Source organism: Neolamprologus brichardi, chromosome 10 (assembly GCF_056152115.1).
Source record: "Neolamprologus brichardi isolate AB-2024 chromosome 10, ASM5615211v1, whole genome shotgun sequence".
Lineage (NCBI taxonomy): Eukaryota > Metazoa > Chordata > Actinopteri > Cichliformes > Cichlidae > Neolamprologus > Neolamprologus brichardi.
The window spans coordinates 15,385,165-15,403,718 of record NC_142113.1 but is presented as its reverse complement, the minus strand read 5'-3'; the positions used below and the strand labels follow the sequence as shown (position 1 = coordinate 15,403,718).

General features: G+C 37.5%; 1 protein-coding gene across 3 annotated transcripts; it reads right to left on the bottom strand.

The window, feature by feature from the left end:
* Nucleotides 1-11,959: 11,959 nt before the first annotated feature.
* Nucleotides 11,960-15,793, bottom strand: LOC148100887 (kinesin-like protein KIF1B). 3 transcript variants are annotated; one of them, XM_087847270.1, is made up of 5 exons: nucleotides 14,514-15,793; nucleotides 13,644-13,876; nucleotides 13,261-13,417; nucleotides 12,931-13,049; nucleotides 11,960-12,821 (listed from the first exon to the last, which is right to left on the bottom strand). In XM_087847270.1, exons 2-5 carry the CDS (start codon nucleotides 13,733-13,735, stop codon nucleotides 12,797-12,799), a joined length of 393 nt encoding a protein of 130 aa, XP_087703396.1. In that variant the 5' UTR covers nucleotides 13,736-13,876; nucleotides 14,514-15,793; the 3' UTR covers nucleotides 11,960-12,796. The 3 variants fall into 3 exon arrangements, with proteins under 3 accessions (XP_087703396.1, XP_087703397.1, XP_087703395.1); XM_087847271.1 differs by having other exon boundaries at nucleotides 15,225-15,793; XM_087847269.1 differs by having other exon boundaries at nucleotides 13,644-15,793.
* Between the last annotated feature and the right edge of the window lie 2,761 nt (nucleotides 15,794-18,554).

The window sequence follows — 18,554 nt, the reverse complement described above, 5'->3', positions numbered from 1 at the left end:
AGTTCAGACATAGGCTTTAAGCAACCATGAGCCACTGATAAGCGTGATAGATTAATAAGCATGTATAAAGTGGGCTTGTTAAACAGCTCTGATAGGAGAAAGTCAATGAGCACGCAATAAAGTGGACTTGTTAGGGACAGTTTACCATCAGCCTTGATAAAGTTGAACTTATTTTGTATTGAAAGACAGACTTTAAAGAAGATTCTTATTTGAAACTGGTGATAAAATCCAGGTCAGATACAGTTACATACAAGCATACAGTACACACTACTGCTCAAAGGTCAGAGGTCAGTTAGAAAAGTCCCTGATTTTAATAGAAAATTGGCTTTAATGTAACATCACATGCAGTTTATCAGTAATGTTTCACAGATTTTTATCAAATCCTTCATCATCCATAAGTTGTGATGGAAAAATGTCTGCAAGCGTGCAGGAGCCCATTTTTAGAGACGATCACTCCTGTGTCATAATGTTCATTGAAGTTTATCAGGTCAGACGACCAACAGATGATAAGAAATATAATCTTACTAATTATTAGAGTTGAAAAGTACTTTGCTAAGCAAAATTCAATGAGGTTAGGCTGGAGCTTCAGACGTTAACATAACAGGTTCAGTTGGTGACGCATGAAAGAAAATAATTTTCTTCTACAAATCTATTGGAGAATTCTGATTGTAAGAAATGAAAAATATTCAAAGAGTGAAACTTTTTTAAAAAGTGAAGGTTTTGTGCAGCTGGGTGTTACAGCCCCTTTAGAGGAAAATGGAAACTTGGTTTCACGAGGGTAAAAACAAACACTGGGATGATCCAGACACATTTATTGTTTCTTTAATCACCACAAAAGTTTCAGTTTGTGCAAAAATCTTTCAAAAGCTGTTTTGAGTGATAAGTTAGGCTTTAATGTGTTAAGCTTGCATTAGATAAGACAATGTACCACTGAACACAGGAGGGATTATTGCTGAAAATGGGTCTCTGAACACCTCTGTAGATATTCTATTAAAAATCATTTATGATTTGTGATCAGTGTTAATATTAAGCATTTATATGATTATTTTTTAAAAATTGCTGTGATTCAATCTGAAACCTAATTTGAGTCTATTCTGAAAACAAGACATTTCTAATTCACCTCAGACTTTTGAGCTGTAGTCTACATTGTAATGATAGTGTACCGTTATTTATTAGAGCAGATGATATGAGACTTTCAGGAGAGACTGTTAAAAAGTTATGAGCTGTCTTGATGCAGAGAAAGTGGAGTTTGTCATCCTGGAGCTGCTGCCAAGATTGAATGATGCTCTGCCTCTGTGGTCAAGTTCAGACATAGGCTTTAAGCAACCATGAGCCACTGATAAGCGTGATAAATTAATAAGCATGTATAAAGTGGGCTTGTTAAACAGCTCTGATAGGAGAAAGTCAATGAGCACGCAATAAAGTGGACTTGTTAGGGACAGTTTACCATCAGCCTTGATAAAGTTTAACTTCATTTGTATTGAAAGACAGACTTTAAAGAAGATTCTTATTTGAAACTGGTGATAAAATCCAGGTCAGATACAGTTACATACAAGCATACAGTACACACTACTGCTCAAAGGTCAGAGGTCAGTTCTAAAAGTCCCTGATTTTAATAGAAAATTGGCTTTAATGTAACATCACATGAAGTTTATCAGTAATGTTTCACAGCTTTTTATCAAATCCTTCATCATCCATAAGTTGTGATGGAAAAATGTCTGCAAGCGTGCAGGAGCCCATTTTTAGAGACAATCACTCCTGTGACATAATGTTCATTGAAGTTTATCAGGTCAGACGACCAACAGATGATAAGAAATATAATCTTACCAATTATTAGAGTTGAAAAGTACTTTGCTAAGCAAAATTCAATGAGGTTAGGCTGGAGTTTGAGACGTTAACATAACAGGTTCAGTTGGTGATGCCTGAAAGAAAATAATTTTCTTCTACAAATCTATTGGAGAATTCTGATTGTAAGAAATGAAAAATATTCAAAGAGTGAAACTGTTAAAAAAAGTGAAGGTTTTGTGCAGCTGGGTGTTGCAGCCCCTTTAGAGGAAAATGGAAACTTGGTTTCATGAGGTGAAAAACAAACACTGGGATGATCCAGACACATTTATTGTTTCTTTAATCACCACAAAAGTTTCAGTTTGTGCAAAAATCTTTCAAAAGCTGTTTTGAGTGATAAGTTAGGCTTTAATGTGTTAAGCTTGCATTAGATAAGACAATGTACCACTGAACACAGGAGGGATTATTGCTGAAAATGGGTCTCTGAACACCTCTGTAGATATTCTATTAAAAATCATTCATGATTTGTGATCAGCGTTAATATTAAGCATTTATATGATTATTTTTTAAAAATTGCTGTGATTCAATCTGAAACCTAATTTGAGTCTATTCTGAAAACAAGACATTTCTAATTCACCTCAGACTTTTGAGCTGTAGTCTACATTGTAATGATAGTGTACCGTTATTGATTAGAGCAGACGATATGAGACTATCAGGAGAGACTGTTAAAAAGTTATGAGCTGTCTTGATGCAGAGAAAGTGGAGTTTGTCATCCTGGAGCTGCTGCCAAGATTGAATGATGCTCTGCCTCTGTGGTCAAGTTCAGACATAGGCTTTAAGCAACCATGAGCCACTGATAAGCGTGATAGATTAATAAGCATGTATAAAGTGGGCTTGTTAAACAGCTCTGATAGGAGAAAGTCAATGAGCACGCAATAAAGTGGACTTGTTAGGGACAGTTTACCATCAGCCTTGATAAAGTTTAACTTCATTTGTATTGAAAGACAGACTTTAAAGAAGATTCTTATTTGAAACTGGTGATAAAATCCAGGTCAGATACAGTTACATACAAGCATACAGTACACACTACTGCTCAAAGGTCAGAGGTCAGTTAGAAAAGTCCCTGATTTTAATAGAAAATTGGCTTTAATGTAGCATCACATGAAGTTCATCAGTAATGTTTCACAGCTTTTTTTTTTTCATATTTTTATTGAGAGACAAGTGTACATTAGTTTGCAATGACAATGCAATCTGTTCCCCTCACATATTTTTTAGTTTTTCTTACATGAACAGATACGATAATACACACACACAGGCACACCCACACACGCTTAAATAAAATTGAAAAAACAAACAAACAAAACAAAACCTAAGAAGAAACCCAAAACAAACACAAACAACAAACCCCAAAACACCCACACACAAAAAAAAAGGGGGTGGGGGGTGAGAGATATGATAATAATCAGCTGGTAGAGGGTTTAATGACTTGCAATAGTTTACGAAGGGGCCCCAGATACGATAAAATTCTCTGTATTTGCCCTTCGCCACAAGGCCTATCTTTTGTAATTTAAGAAATGACATCACATCTCTAAACCAAAAAGAAACTGAAGGTGGCTTTGAAGATTTCCAAAGGAGTAAGATGCAACGTCTACCCAAAAGTGATGTAAAGGCTAATATTTTGAAGTGTGTAGGGTCGGTTTGACCAGTGTTGACTGGATGCCCAAAAACAGCTAGAAAAGGGTCCATGCAGATATGGGTCCCAAGAGCCTTGGAAAGAATAACTGAATACTGGCTCCAGAAGCCATGGAGTCTTGGGCACAGAAAGAACATATGGCCTAGGTCACATGGGGTGGCATGACATCTCTCACACTGATCCATTACTTGTGGGTAAATCTCAGACAGACGAGACTTTGAATAGTAAACCCTGTACAACACCTTGAACTGGATAAGTTGTAACCTGGTGCAGGACGTACTATAACGGACATTGGATACTGCTTTCTCCCACTGCTGATCCGAAAAAATTACTCCTAACTCCCGCTCCCAAGCCCCCCTAATTTTAGCAACTGAATGGACATTTAAATCCATAAGTTGTTTATATATTAAAGATATAATTGACTTCTTATTGGGTTTAAGGGATAAGAATTCCTCCCACGGTTGGACATTTGGAAGAAGAGGGTAGGAGGGGAAGAGAGCAGAAGTGGAATGCCGTGCCTGAAAATAACGGAATAGATTGGCAGCCGGAAGATTTGTTTCTGAACACAGGTCTGAAAAAGTTAAGAAAGTGCCATCTTTATAGAAATCCTTAAACGTGTTAATACCATGACACTTCCACTGTACATAGGTACCATCAATGAGGCCAGGAGTAAACAGATGGTTCTGTGTGGTGGGCATGTGTACTGATGCAGAGATGTACTTAAAATGACTCCTGAATTGTGACCAGATCCTTAGACTAGACTGTACCACAGGATTTTGGGTGAAATGAGAAGGCTTAAGTGGTAGTGGAGAGAAAAATAAAGCTTCTAAGGATGAGGAAGTGCACGACAAGCGCTCCAGTTTGCACCACAGCAGTTCTTGAGATTCAAGCCAATGGGTCAATTTGTGAATATGAGAGGACCAATAGTAAAATAAAAAGTTAGGCAAGGCAAGACCAACATCAAATGTCAGTCTCTGTAATAATGATTTCCCCACCCTGGGATGTTTCCCTCCCCACAAAAACGATGTAACTAGCTGGTCTAAATTTTTGAAAAAAGCTTTAGGTAAGAATATAGGAATATTCTGAAACAGAAACAGTTTCACGGCTTTTTATCAAATCCTTCATCATCCATAAGTTGTGATGGAAAAATGTCTGCAAGCGTGCAGGAGCCCATTTTTAGAGACAATCACTCCTGTGTCATAATGTTCATTGAAGTTTATCAGATCCGACGACCAACAGATGATAAGAAATATAATCTTACTAATTATTAGACTTGAAAAGTACTTTGCTAAGCAAAATTCAATGAGGTTAGGCTGGAGCTTGAGACGTTAACATAAAAGGTTCAGTTGGTGATGCCTGAAAGAAAATCATTGTCTTCTCAAATCTATTGGAGAATTCTGATTGTAAGAAATGAAAAATATTCAAAGAGTGAAACTGTTAAAAAAAAAGTGAAGGTTTTGTGCAGCTGGGTGTTGCAGCCCCTTTAGAGGAAAATGGAAACTTGGTTTCATGAGGTTAAAAACAAACACTGGGATGATCCAGACACATTTATTGTTTCTTTAATCACCACAATAGTTTCAGTTTGTGCAAAAATCTCTTAAAAAGCTGTTTTGAGTGATAAGTTAGGCTTTAATGTGTTAAGCTTGCATTAGATAAGACAATGTACCACTGAACTCAGGAGGGATTATTGCTGAAAATGGGTCTCTGAACACCTCTGTAGATATTCTATTAAAAATCATTCATGATTTGTGATAAGTGTTAATATTAAGCATTTATATGATTATTTTTTAAAAAATTGCTGTGATTCAATCTGAAACCAAATTTAAGTCTATTCTGAAAACAAGACATTTCTAATTCACCTCAGACTTTTGAGCTGTAGTCTACATTGTAATGATAGTGTACCGTTATTTATTAGAGCAGATGATATGAGACTATCAGGAGAGACTGTTAAAAAGTTATGAGCTGTCTTGATGCAGAGAAAGTGGAGTTTGTCATCCTGGAGCTGCTGCCAAGATTGAATGATGCTCTGCCTCTGTGGTCAAGTTCAGACATAGGCTTTAAGCAACCATGAGCCACTGATAAGCGTGATAGATTAATAAGCATGTATAAAGTGGGCTTGTTAAACAGCTCTGATAGGAGAAAGTCAATGAGCACGCAATAAAGTGGACTTGTTAGTGACAGTTTACCATCAGCCTTGATAAAGTTTAACTTCATTTGTATTGAAAGACAGACTTTAAAGAAGATTCTTATTTGAAACTGGTGATAAAATCCAGGTCAGATACAGTTACATACAAGCATACAGTACACACTACTGCTCAAAGGTCAGAGATCAGTTAGAAAAGTCCCCGATTTTAATAGAAAATTGGCTTTAATGTAACATCACATGAAGTTTATCAGTAATGTTTCACAGCTTTAATCAAATCATTCATCATAAATAAGTTGTGATGGAAAAATGTCTGCAAGCGTGCAGGAGCCCATTTTTAGAGACAATCACTCCTGTGTCATAATGTTCATTGAAGTTTATCAGGTCAGACGACCAACAGATGATAAGAAATATAATCTTACTAATTATTAGAGTTGAAAAGTACTTTGCTAAGCAAAATTCAATGAGGTTAGGCTGGAGCTCGAGACGTTAACATAACAGGTTCAGTTTTTGATACCTGAAAGAAAATAAATTTCTTCTCCAAATCTATTGGAGAATTCTGATTGTAAGAAATGAAAAATATTCAAAGAGTGAAACTGTTAAAAAAAGTGAAGGTTTTGTGCAGCTGGGTGTTGCAGCCCCTTTAGAGGAAAATGTCAACTTGGTTTCATGAGGTTAAAAACAAACACTGGGATGATCCAGACACATTTATTGTTTCTTTAATCACCACAATAGTTTCAGTTTGTGCAAAAATCTCTTAAAAAGCTGTTTTGAGTGATAAGTTAGGCTTTAATGTGTTAAGCTTGCATTAGATAAGACAATGTACCACTGAACACAGGAGGGATTATTGCTGAAAATGGGTCTCTGAACACCTCTGTAGATATTCTATTAAAAATCATTCATGATTTGTGATCAGTGTTAATATTAAGCATTTATATGATTATTTTGATAAATTGCTGTGATTCAATCTGAAACCAAATTTGAGTCTATTCTGAAAACAAGACATTTCTAATTCACCTCAGACTTTTGAGCTGTAGTCTACATTGTAATGATAGTGTACCGTTATTTATTAGAGCAGATGATATGAGACTATCAGGAGAGACTGTTAAAAAGTTATGAGCTGTCTTGATGCAGAGAAAGTGGAGTTTGTCATCCTGGAGCTGCTGCCAAGATTGAATGATGCTCTGCCTCTGTGGTCAAGTTCAGACATAGGCTTTAAGCAACCATGAGCCACTGATAAGCGTGATAGATTAATAAGCATGTATAAAGTGGGCTTGTTAAACAGCTCTGATAGGAGAAAGTCAATGAGCACGCAATAAAGTGGACTTGTTAGGGACAGTTTACCATCAGCCTTGATAAAGTTTAACTTCATTTTGTATTGAAAGACAGACTTTAAAGAAGATTCTTATTTGAAACTCGTGATGAAATCCAGGTCAGATACAGTTACATACAAGCATACAGTACACACTACTGCTCAAAGGTCAGAGGTCAGTTAGAAAAGTCCCCGATTTTAATAGAAAATTGGCTTTAATGTAACATCACATGCAGTTTATCAGTAATGTTTCACAGCTTTGATCAAATCATTCATCATAAATAAGTTGTGATGGAAAAATGTCTGCAAGCGTGCAGGAGCCCATTTTTAGAGACAATCACTCCTGTGTCATAATGTTCATTGAAGTTTATCAGGTCAGACGACCAACAGATGATAAGAAATATAATCTTACTAATTCTAAGAGTTGAAAAGTACTTTGCTAAGCAAAATTCAATGAGGTTAGGCTGGAGCTTGAGACGTTAACATGACAGGTTCAGTTGGTGACGCATGAAAGAAAATAATTTTCTTCTACAAATCTATTGGAGAATTTTGATTGTAAGAAATGAAAAATATTCAAAGAGTGAAACTGTTAAAAAAAGTGAAGGTTTTGTGCAGCTGGGTGTTGCAGCCCCTTTAGAGGAAAATGGAAACTTGGTTTCATGAGGTTAAAAACAAACACTGGGATGATCCAGACACATTTATTGTTTCTTTAATCACCACAATAGTTTCAGTTTGTGCAAAAATCTTTAAAAAGCTGTTTTGAGTGATAAGTTAGGCTTGAATGTGTTAAGCTTGCATTAGATAAGACAATGTACCACTGAACACAGGAGGGATTATTGCTGAAAATGGGTCTCTGAACACCTCTGTAGATATTCTATTAAAAATCATTCATGATTTGTGATCAGTGTTAATATTAAGCATTTATATGATTATTTTGATAAATTGCTGTGATTCAATCTGAAACCAAATTTGAGTCTATTCTGAAAACAAGACATTTCTAATTCACCTCAGACTTTTGAGCTGTAGTCTACATTGTAATGATGGTGTACCGTTATTTATTAGAGCAGATGATATGAGACTATCAGGAGAGACTGTTAAAAAGTTATGAGCTGTCTTGATGCAGAGAAAGTGGAGTTTGTCATCCTGGAGCTGCTGCCAAGATTGAATGATGCTCTGCCTCTGTGGTCAAGTTCAGACATAGGCTTTAAGCAACCATGAGCCACTGATAAGCGTGATAGATTAATAAGCATGTATAAAGTGGGCTTGTTAAACAGCTCTGATAGGAGAAAGTCAATGAGCACGCAATAAAGTGGACTTGTTAGGGACAGTTTACCATCAGCCTTGATAAAGTTTAACTTCATTTGTATTGAAAGACAGACTTTAAAGAAAATTCTTATTTGAAACTGGTGATAAAATCCACGTCAGATACAGTTTCATACAAGCATACAGTACACACTACTGCTCAAAGGTCAGAGGTGAGTTAGAAAAGTCCCCGATTTTAATAGAAAACTGGCTTTAATGTAACATCACATGCAGTTTATCAGTAATGTTTCACAGCTTTTTATCAAATCATTCATCATAAATAAGTTGTGATGGAAAAATGTCTGCAAGCGTGCAGGAGCCCATTTTTAGAGACAATCACTCCTGTGTCATAATGTTCATTGAAGTTTATCAGGTCAGACGACCAACAGATGATAAGAAATATAATCTTACTAATTATTAGAGTTGAAAAGTACTTTGCTAAGCAAAATTCAATGAGGTTAGGCTGAAGCTTGAGACGTTAACATAACAGGTTCAGTTGGTGATGCCTGAAAGAAAATAATTTTCTTCTACAAATCTATTGGAGAATTCTGATTGTAAGAAATGAAAAATATTCAAAGACTGAAAGAGTTGCACACAGTAGAAATTTTGTATTCATCGTTTATCTTGGTTTTCTTCTGATTTTAGTATCTATTTGTGAGTGTAGTTTTTATTTGCATGATTTTATTCTGTTTGCATTGCATGTTTTTAGTGTGTCATTTTACGTTGTTTTAATCCACTGTGGATTAGCTGGCCATGGGGAAAATTAGCTGATAGTGATCACATGTTGAGGCATGGGTGTGTCCAGAGGTGTCCTTTCAGCTGTTTAAAGGTCGTATTAAAAGGAAGCAAGCTGAGCACTGGAAGGAGAGAGGCCCTTGATTGGAAGAGGAACGCATGAAGGCCAGGTGGAAAAGAGGGAGCCACTGCGTGATCGTGGGGGGTGCGACGCCTTTTCTGGAGACCGGTCAGCGTGATGTGGTGACCCAGTCCCGACAGCAGGAACGGCGACAGTAGGAGACAACGTGTGTGATTGACATCAGGGCAGATGTATACCACTTCCTGCATTTGTCAGTAGCGTCTCACTGTTGTTCACTGGGTGCAGCCGTGTTGGGAGAGGGTCGCCATGGCTATAAGCCAGGGCAGCTTCCGGGATGATGGTTCTGGCTCCTATTTGTTTTTACTTACAGGTGATGACGTGAGGGGAGCCGCGGTGGTATCGAGCGACGGACTCCAATGCAGAATGCGAACTGGGCTGGGATGTGATGGGCCCAGTGGACGGATGAGACTGGGACAGGAGGCTCCTCGTCTGCCTGACACGAGGCTGGCGTGGACCCTGCTCAGCAAGAGGGATTTCTGTCCAGTTCAAGAACACACAAGGAATATTCGTCCTGGGTTGTGGGACTGGGTGAGATTTCTGTGCATGAAGAGAATTGTATTTTGACCAGTTTTAGAATAATCTTATCCAGTCTCAGTGGGAATTTTAGCATATCGAGAAAATTTCATTGTATACTTTATTTCTTAGTATCTGGTTTGTTTTATTCCTGCTGTCCACCTCGTGGAATAAACATGAATGAATGAAACAATACTTTCCTGTCAAAAACAATATTTTAGTCAAGGCTAGCGGAAAGTTTCATATATATCATGAACATCTTTCCTCTTTGTCTCCCTATAGTTTAGTTTCATTTTCTTACCCCAACCGGTGGAGGCAGATGGCCCCTCCCTGATTCTGGTTCTGCCGAAAATGGAGTTTTTCCTTCCCACTGTTGCCAAGTTCTTGCTCATAGGGGGTCATTTGATTGTTGGGGCTTTCTCTGTATTATTGCACAACCTTTATCTTATCATATATTTCAAGTTTATATGTTGTGAATTGGCTTGATTTAAATCAAATTGAACTCATTCAATTAAAACCAAATATAACTTGTAATCGAATCTATTCAAATGTAAAGTCATCTCACTCAATTTGGACTAGCACTGAAAAATACACTGACATCCTCTGTTTCCCAATTAGCAGATCAGAGGTTGATGTTTTATTCATGACTCAATACTTGAATGGTTTTATCCTGTTTATAAATAAATATTTAAAAAGGACATTGCTTCATTGTCTGATTCATTCTTTGTCTGTTTCAGTCCTTAATACACACACGTATACAATAATTCTAGTTGCCACAGTCTCCGGAGATCCTATGCTCCGTTTTCTCATACTTTTCTTCACTGTTTACCTCATTTTGTCCAATAAAATGTACATTTTTGTAAACAATGACTTGTTTTGGCCTATTAAAAAAACTGTCTCCATATGAGGACGTTTATCATATAACTAACTTTTAGGTCTGTGGGATGGAAGGATGGGAACTTTAAATGTTGTGCCTCCATAATTATTCTAGAGTCTTTACAGTGTTCAGCCCCTGCTGTGATTTGGTGCTACATACATAAACTTGAAATGAATGAATCCACCTGTTCACAGGAGATCACAGGAAGATGACACCAAACATCAGAAGATCTTATTGTGCGCCACAGTAAAAGGGTGGTTTCTTGGGACTAAAGCACATAATAAACTACAGCAGAAGCTCACATAAAGCAGGAAATAAGCAGGCAGCACTTGATCTGCTAATGCACGTTTCCCACTTTTATTGTTGCCTCATTCACTAACAGTTCAATGGTGCAAGATTACCATACACAGAATTAGGATATCTGCATGACACATCTATGCTGTACAGCGAATGGATTATAATTATTACAAATACAGTAAACATATTTACATTTTAGTTCAAGCTCCATACAACATAGATATTTACAAAGTATGAAAATAAAACCGGTCTGACAAATAATAAACAGCGTTAATGACGGGGTTTTTTTTCTTTTCTTTTGGTGAACAAATCTGAAAGGGGGCTTGGTTAACTGATATTAATTGTCAGAGGGGGAAGGTGGAAAATATCATGGCTAGTTTTGTTTGAAAGGCATCAACAGAAAAACACACACAGAAAAAAGTGATGAGGTAAAGAAAGACACAATAAGTCTGCTGTCGTTTTAGATCTCACCAGCTACTTTGTATAGTCCTAGACCTCTGATATTAGAAAAAATAAAAATGAGTTAAAATACACCTTTATTTTGATAGAGTTCAGATGGATGTCTAGCATGACTAATGAGTAGATCTCCTCCAAAAAAACAACAGACTTCTAATTCACTTAAACCGCTTTCTAATAAAGAGGAAGCACTAATGTAACTCACCTCCTCAGTCGAGGTGCAGGGGGTTACATTTTAGGTCTCCTCTGTCTTACATTCAAACCCTCTCTTAGTTCACACTAAAATAGCAAATATTTTCATGGGGTAGTATCAGAAATAAGACCTTTGAATATGTAGTCCCTTTAACTTCTTTCCTTCTATTAAACCATTCATTCATTCTTTTTCCTTACGTCCTTCTAACCTTTTCACTGTGTTTTCTTTGCGTCTTTACAACAAGAGTGTAAAGTTAATAGCAGTAAATGTCAAGGCTTTCTGATTCTCAGTGAGATAGAGCGAGCTAGAGGAGCAGAGAGGGATGTGTTAAACGAGGGTTAACTACCACACTCATCCCAGAACAGACTGCATGTACAAATCAAGTTCTCTCCTTAGTTCGTTTTCATCCTCCTAGTCCTCCTCCTCATCTCCTTGTAACCCTGTTAGTGAGTCAGTATTTTACTGACTCACTAACTGACACTGGCACTATCGGGGGTTTAGAGGCGGCGTATGTACACAGATTGAGGAGGATCTAAGTATGACGTGGATGACAGAGGAAATTGGGCGTGGCCCTCCTGTCAAATTTCATTCCCACTTTGAGTTTTTGTTTCAGAGACGGTTCAGCCTGATGCAAATTCACTGCGAGAAGAAAAATACCCTATAAATCTATTAGCAGCTATAGTTTAGGTAGCAGAGCGTAAACTAACACGTCACTTGGAGATATCTGTAGATTTTTCCTTCATGGTTTCTAATGTAAGCTGGTTGATTTGGTTCATTTTTGTTTTTCGTTTGAAACTGAGCAAACCTGGTCTTCTCCTGAGGACTGCTGCAGGTATCATTCAAGCATGTTAATTTAATAAAAAACCAACAGCAAAAACCCCCAAAATAAAATGAAACTCATTTCAGGAGACAAATAAAACTGATAGAGACATTTTTTTGTACAGATAATTGGCAAACCGAAAGTTTCTAAAGAGTCGTGCACACACAAGTAGACTACTACAACATGCTACTTAGTTAGGGGAGTTTGGGAATGACAACCAAGCGGAACAAAATTAGACCCAAACATTGTCATCGAAACAAAAACACAAAAAGCTGAAGGGAGGGAATAGAGAGGAGGAAAGCTAAGTTGGCAGCGGGGTTGCTGGAGGGAAGCGGGGAGGCAAAAGTTCTGTGGAACTTAAACGTTTGAGTCGCATGAAAAGAGACTTAAGCCACAAGTCTACTTACAAGAGAAAACCATCAAGAATCACAATGATTAATACGTTTTAACACTTGGTATTTTCGGTATTTTCAAAGGCTTTTCATAAAGGATGGAAGCGGTGGTTTTCCCGCGTACCGCTCCGCCCGCTCAGTTCTTCCTCGCCAACTTAGATCTGTGGGGAGAGTTTTACGTTGTGAGGAGAAGGGAATGTTTTTGAAGGGTGCAGAAGCTGTACGTTTGACTGTGGTGTGAGAGGTGCGTGTGTGTCTGTGTGTGTGTACCTTATTGTTCCTGCTAGCAGAGGATTAAAGGCGTACAGCCAGTCGTTCATGTCATTCTCGTTGTTGGCCTGCAGGAGGATGCCTCCATGTTTTGCGCAGACTGCAAATGTGTTGGGCGTCTGAAAAGAAAACATCACATTATATTTATGTTCATTCAAATGATAAATCCCAGTCCATTTGCCATTTCATCAATCAATGTGTCCAAAACTGGCCAACGTGCACCAAAACATTTTGAATGAATTCTCATTAAAGACAAGCGTGTTACATCCAGCCTTTCTCTATCCTGCCTCAAACCATAAGCATGGCCTGCTGGTCTTCGCTGTATTCCACCTGTGCTGTGGAGAGGTTGAGGACGCCTCGCTCCACGGGGTCCTGGTTGCTGTTGTAGATGAAGACGTAGGGCCGGCGAACAACCACAAAATGCTTCACCCATGAGTTAGAGCGAGGCTCCATAAAGCTTGGAAAACCCTTCTTGGACACAACAGATCTGAAAAGAAGTGATTTTATTCATTTATTTATTTTTTAAGAGAGCGCTTGTTTTTCTGAGGAAGAAGCAGAGTTGGTTTGTTTCCAGCTGAAATCATCCAGGCTCAGGAATTTGAATCAATCCACATCATTTCTGCTTGAACTAGAGAACATGAGTGTCGACTTACATTTGGTCTGTGAGACACATGTCTTAGTGACAGTATTTAGGTTAATATGGCATTACTCACCCTGGTCGCATTTCTTCAATATCAGGCACCAAGTTGAGGAACTCGTTCTTTGCAGCCCACGCAAGGTAGGAGGTCTCCAGAGTGGGAACCATCTGGAAGTTTTCATAGTCTGAGCAGGAGGGACTGGAGGCTGGAGGCTCCCTATTCTGGTATTCTAAACAGTACTTAGCCGAAACCCAAAGACTGCTTGGTTGAGTTAACTTCCTGAACTATCTACAACATATGGTGGAAACCTGAAATTAAGACAGAGCAGACTAGAGGTAAGACATGACCATTACTGAATATTAAAAATAATAAGATTTAGTGATAATTTTCATACACTATTTATTTACCACATCAATAAACAGCATGGCAGGGCAAAATATGTTTTCTAACATGGCAACCTTTTAAAAGTGAAAGGAGACAGAAAGACAGGTGAGAACGAATAAAACTTAACTGACTTTTTGATGGCATTTTACACAAAGTACTAGTACAGTATCTAGAAAATGTGGGAAAATACTGGCATCATGTACAGTACTTTCTTCTGAAGAAATTATGTTGGGACCCTGAAAAAAACTAATATGTACAATAATGGATTTCTATAAATTTGACATCAGATGAAAACTTTGGTTGTAAGATTTGGATAATTATTTGTTAAAAGCTAGAAAATTTAAATGAGAATAAGAAAGAAAAGTATTTCTTTGTGCCCCCCTTTCCCTTTAATGCTCTACCTGGCCCCATGGCAAAACTTTGCTAGACCCACCCCTGCACAGTTACCAGCTGTCAGCTACATAGAAAAGGATCCTGGTGTAAGTTGTCTCTCAGAAACAGTTCATAGCTTTCCTTCAACCCATTCATGTCACCTAAAAGGTAAACCTGTTTCTCCATCACCTGTTCAGCTCTGATGATTCAGTAAGGACATCTCCTGGTTTCTTCTTCATGTTTCCCTCTCACCAGATAACCAAACCGATATCATGACCAGCAGCTTTTACGGCTCCAACAAACATCAGCTGATACTAGAAAGTAATATTAAATAAATTCTAACAACAGCTTATCAAGTTTAAAGGCGCTGCTGCTGTTTAACCCGACCTCCACTAGTTTCCTCTTTCTGGCGCAAAGCGGGAGATAAACAAGCAAGAGAGACAGGAGAGAGGCGGCAGAAACGCCGATCAGCTGATCGTTGATCAGTTTCACGATTGAAGTAGCAGCAGGAGAGGGAGGGGGGAGAATGAGAGAAGAAGCTGACAGCGTAAAGACACAGAATAACTCCAGCTTTTTGTCTTTTTTTTATTGTAGCTGAAGTACGGGACAAATCCCATTTATTTTCAGCTCAATGCGAAATGCTTAATATTAACTCTGAATACCAGAGGATTACGTTTTTTACAGGATGGTAGGCAACTCTACTAACTCACCATATGAATAAAATAAAGTTCACCAGTAACATCATAGCACCCACCCAACTGTATAGAAACTCTGTCATGCTAGCTAGTACACAGTACAAGTTATTGTAACTGACTGTAAAAAGTTAGCACAACGAAAATAAACTACACCAAAACTTGGTTTATATCTGACCCAGATAGACTGCAGGTCATAACTTCTTACCTGAAGCTCATTTCACCTGACAGTCGGACTGGCAGCCGCCTTGGGTCTCTCCACCTCCGCCTCCCCTTTCCCCCATCCACCTGCTGACCTCCACCACTTGCTAATTTTACTGAATCTGTGAAAGCTCCACCATAGCCACTACCAAACAATTGAGTTATTTTTACACGTCTGCCAGCATCTGTCCAATCCCCACCTTTCACTGTCTACACGGTTACGAAAAAAAGACAACAACAACAAAACATCGGCCTATTTAAAACAAAAAATTACCATCGGGCCACCGGCCAAATGCCCGGTATGCCCGATGGCCAGTCCAGCTATGCTGATGGGGACTGTGACGGTTTGCAGTTAAATTCCTGCTCTTACAGGATCAGTGAGTGTCTGTTTAAAGATTATTAACATACTTTTACATCACTATGGAACACCAGCATTTCTGCACAGGAGAGAACCACCTGCCTTAATCTACCATGATGCTCTGTGCTATGTTGTCATGGCAATATGAAGTCAAATAAATACAAATGTAGAAAAATGCACATTTAAAGGAGGACAAGAAGACAGGCAACTGGAAGAGCTTTTGAAGCAGGAAAACTTTTCTGGATTTCTCTTAATTTAACTGGAAATTTTGCTAATACAAGTCAAGGAGGAAACAAGGAGGCAGGTTGGATTATATTTGAGGACAGGACGCATGAAGGAGAAGCATGAGGAGAAAACAGCAGAGCGATGGTGGATCAAGTCGAAGAAGCAAGCATCAAAACTGTGAGTAAACATAACACACAAAGAGTTAAAAATTACTGTGCTGATTAAGGAAACATTAAATTTGGTTAGTTTGGGGTCTCAAGCTTCAGGTTTGTGGCTTCAGTTACTCTCAAAATTGAGGAAAGACAAAAAATGTTTCTTTTGAAAGGCTGTTGGAGGATTCTTACTGTAAGAAATATATGGATGTGCATCTGCTTTTATTTAAAAAAAAACAGTTGAATTTTATTTAGTCACATTGGAAAGTGAAAACTGGAGGATCAGGACAATAATGTGGCCAAATTTACTGTTTCCTTAATCAGATCAATAATTTTGCTCTGAATTAGAAATGTTGAAATGGGTTATTTTCTTTCTTCTCTACTGATTACTGTGTTACATGGTTAGTTACTTGTCAGTCTACATGGTTAATGATACTTTTAAAAAATGCAGTTTATTCGGAATTTTGTAGAAAAAGGCTCTGCACCTGTGAAAAACAAATCCAAACCCCCAAAATCACTGTAGATCAGAGTAGCTAAGCTCTGGTTAACTGCAATTATATTACAGGAGATTAAAAATATTAGGATGATTGAAAGAAACAAAGATTGCTTTAAGGTCTGAAGATTTGACTTTCCTATTGAAAGAGATGAAAACTAATCCATGTGTGACACTGAGAAAAAACTGAAAGCTAAAAAGATCTGGAGGTCCAAATGTTGTTATAAAAATGTGCAAACTTGATTTAATGACATTAGAAAGAAAAAATGGAATGTTTATAAAGGTAATATATAAAAATGATTTTTATATTACTTGAAAAAATGATGTTGGTTAGTACAGCTGTATTTGGAAAAACTGCTGGGTCACTAGTAAGATGAGATTTAATGTGATAAACTGAGGGAAGGTAATATAATCTGCACACTCGCTATTATTGTTGTAATCCACACACCAGCAAATATTTTATCAAACATTAATCATAATTGGTGATCAATGCAAGTTTTAAACAATTATATTTATCTGCAAAACCAAATAAATCAAAACCACTTTACAAAATATAAAAAAGAAATCTTGTTTTTTTTTTTTAAGATAAAAAGACGTTTCTAACTGACTTCAGTTAGCTGAGATGTAGAGGAGATTGATGAGCACGCAATAAAGTGAACTTGTTAGGGAGAGATTGCAATCAACTCAAATTTTGATGATAGACACAGATAAAAATGAGCGTTTTTTAGACACTGATTTGTGGACCAATCACATGATTATAAACCAGGTAAAAATTGACTTCAAACTTTTGAGCTGTAGTGTAGATTGATTACAATGATAGCATATAATTATCTATTACAGAAGAATGTATAGAAGTATGAGGACAGAGAGACACTGTTAAAAAGCTGTTTTGAGTGATAAGTTAGGCTTTAATGTGTTACGCTTGCATTAGATAAGACAATGTACCACTGAACACAGGAGGGATTATTGCTGAAAATGGGTCTCTGAACACCTCTGTAGATATTCTATTAAAAATCATTCATGATTTGTGATCAGTGTTAATATTAAGCATTTATATGATTATTTTGATAAATTGCTGTGATTCAATCTGAAACCTAATTTGAGTCTATTCTGAAAACAAGACATTTCTAATTCACCTCAGACTTTTGAGCTGTAGTCTACATTGTAATGATAGTGTACCGTTATTGATTGGAGCAGATGATATGAGACTATCAGGAGAGACTGTTAAAAAGTTATGAGCTGTCTTGATGCAGAGAAAGTGGAGTTTGTCATCCTGGAGCTGCTGCCAAGATTGAATGATGCTCTGCCTCTGTGGTCAAGTTCAGACATAGGCTTTAAGCAACCATGAGCCACTGATAAGCGTGATAGATTAATAAGCATGTATAAAGTGGGCTTGTTAAACAGCTCTGATAGGAGAAAGTCAATGAGCACGCAATAAAGTGGACTTGTTAGGGACAGTTTACCATCAGCCTTGATAAAGTTTAACTTCATTTGTATTGAAAGACAGACTTTAAAGAAGATTTTTATTTGAAACTGGTGATAAAATCCAGGTCAGATACAGTTACATACAAGCATACAGTACACACTACTGCTCAAAGGTCAGAGGTCAGTTAGAAAAGTCCCTGATTTTAATAGAAAATTGGCTTTAATGTAACATCACATGAAGGTTATCAGTAATGTTTCACAGCTTTAATCAAATCCTTCATCATAAATAAGTTATGATGGAAAAATGTCTGCAAGCGTGCAGGAGCCCATTTTTAGAGACAATCACTCCTGTGTCATAATGTTCATTGAAGTTTATCAGGTCAGACGACCAACAGATGATAAGAAATATAATCTTACTAATTATTAGAGTTGAAAAGTACTTTGCTAAGCAAAATTCAATGAGGTTAGGCTGGAGCTTGAGACGTTAACATAACAGGTTCAGTTGGTGATGCCTGAAAGAAAATAATTTTCTTCTACAAATCTATTGGAGAATTCTGATTGTAAGAAATGAAAAATATTCAAAGAGTGAAACTGTTAAAAAAAAGTGAAGGTTTTGTGCAGCTGGGTGTTGCAGCCCCTTTAGAGGAAAATGTCAACTTGGTTTCACAAGGTCAAAAACAAACA

Bases quoted from the DNA above. Each gene is read 5' to 3' on its own strand.
- LOC148100887 (XM_087847269.1), bottom strand. From the start codon at position 13,735: ATGGTTCCCACTCTGGAGACCTCCTACCTTGCGTGGGCTGCAAAGAAC. The intron at 13,418-13,643 runs GTGAGTAATGCC...ACTTCTTTTCAG, and splicing joins ATTGAAGAAATGCGACCAGG to ATCTGTTGTGTCCAAGAAGG. The intron at 12,822-12,930 runs GTACACACACAC...CTCTCCCCACAG, and splicing joins CTGCTAGCAGGAACAATAAG to ATCTAAGTTGGCGAGGAAGA.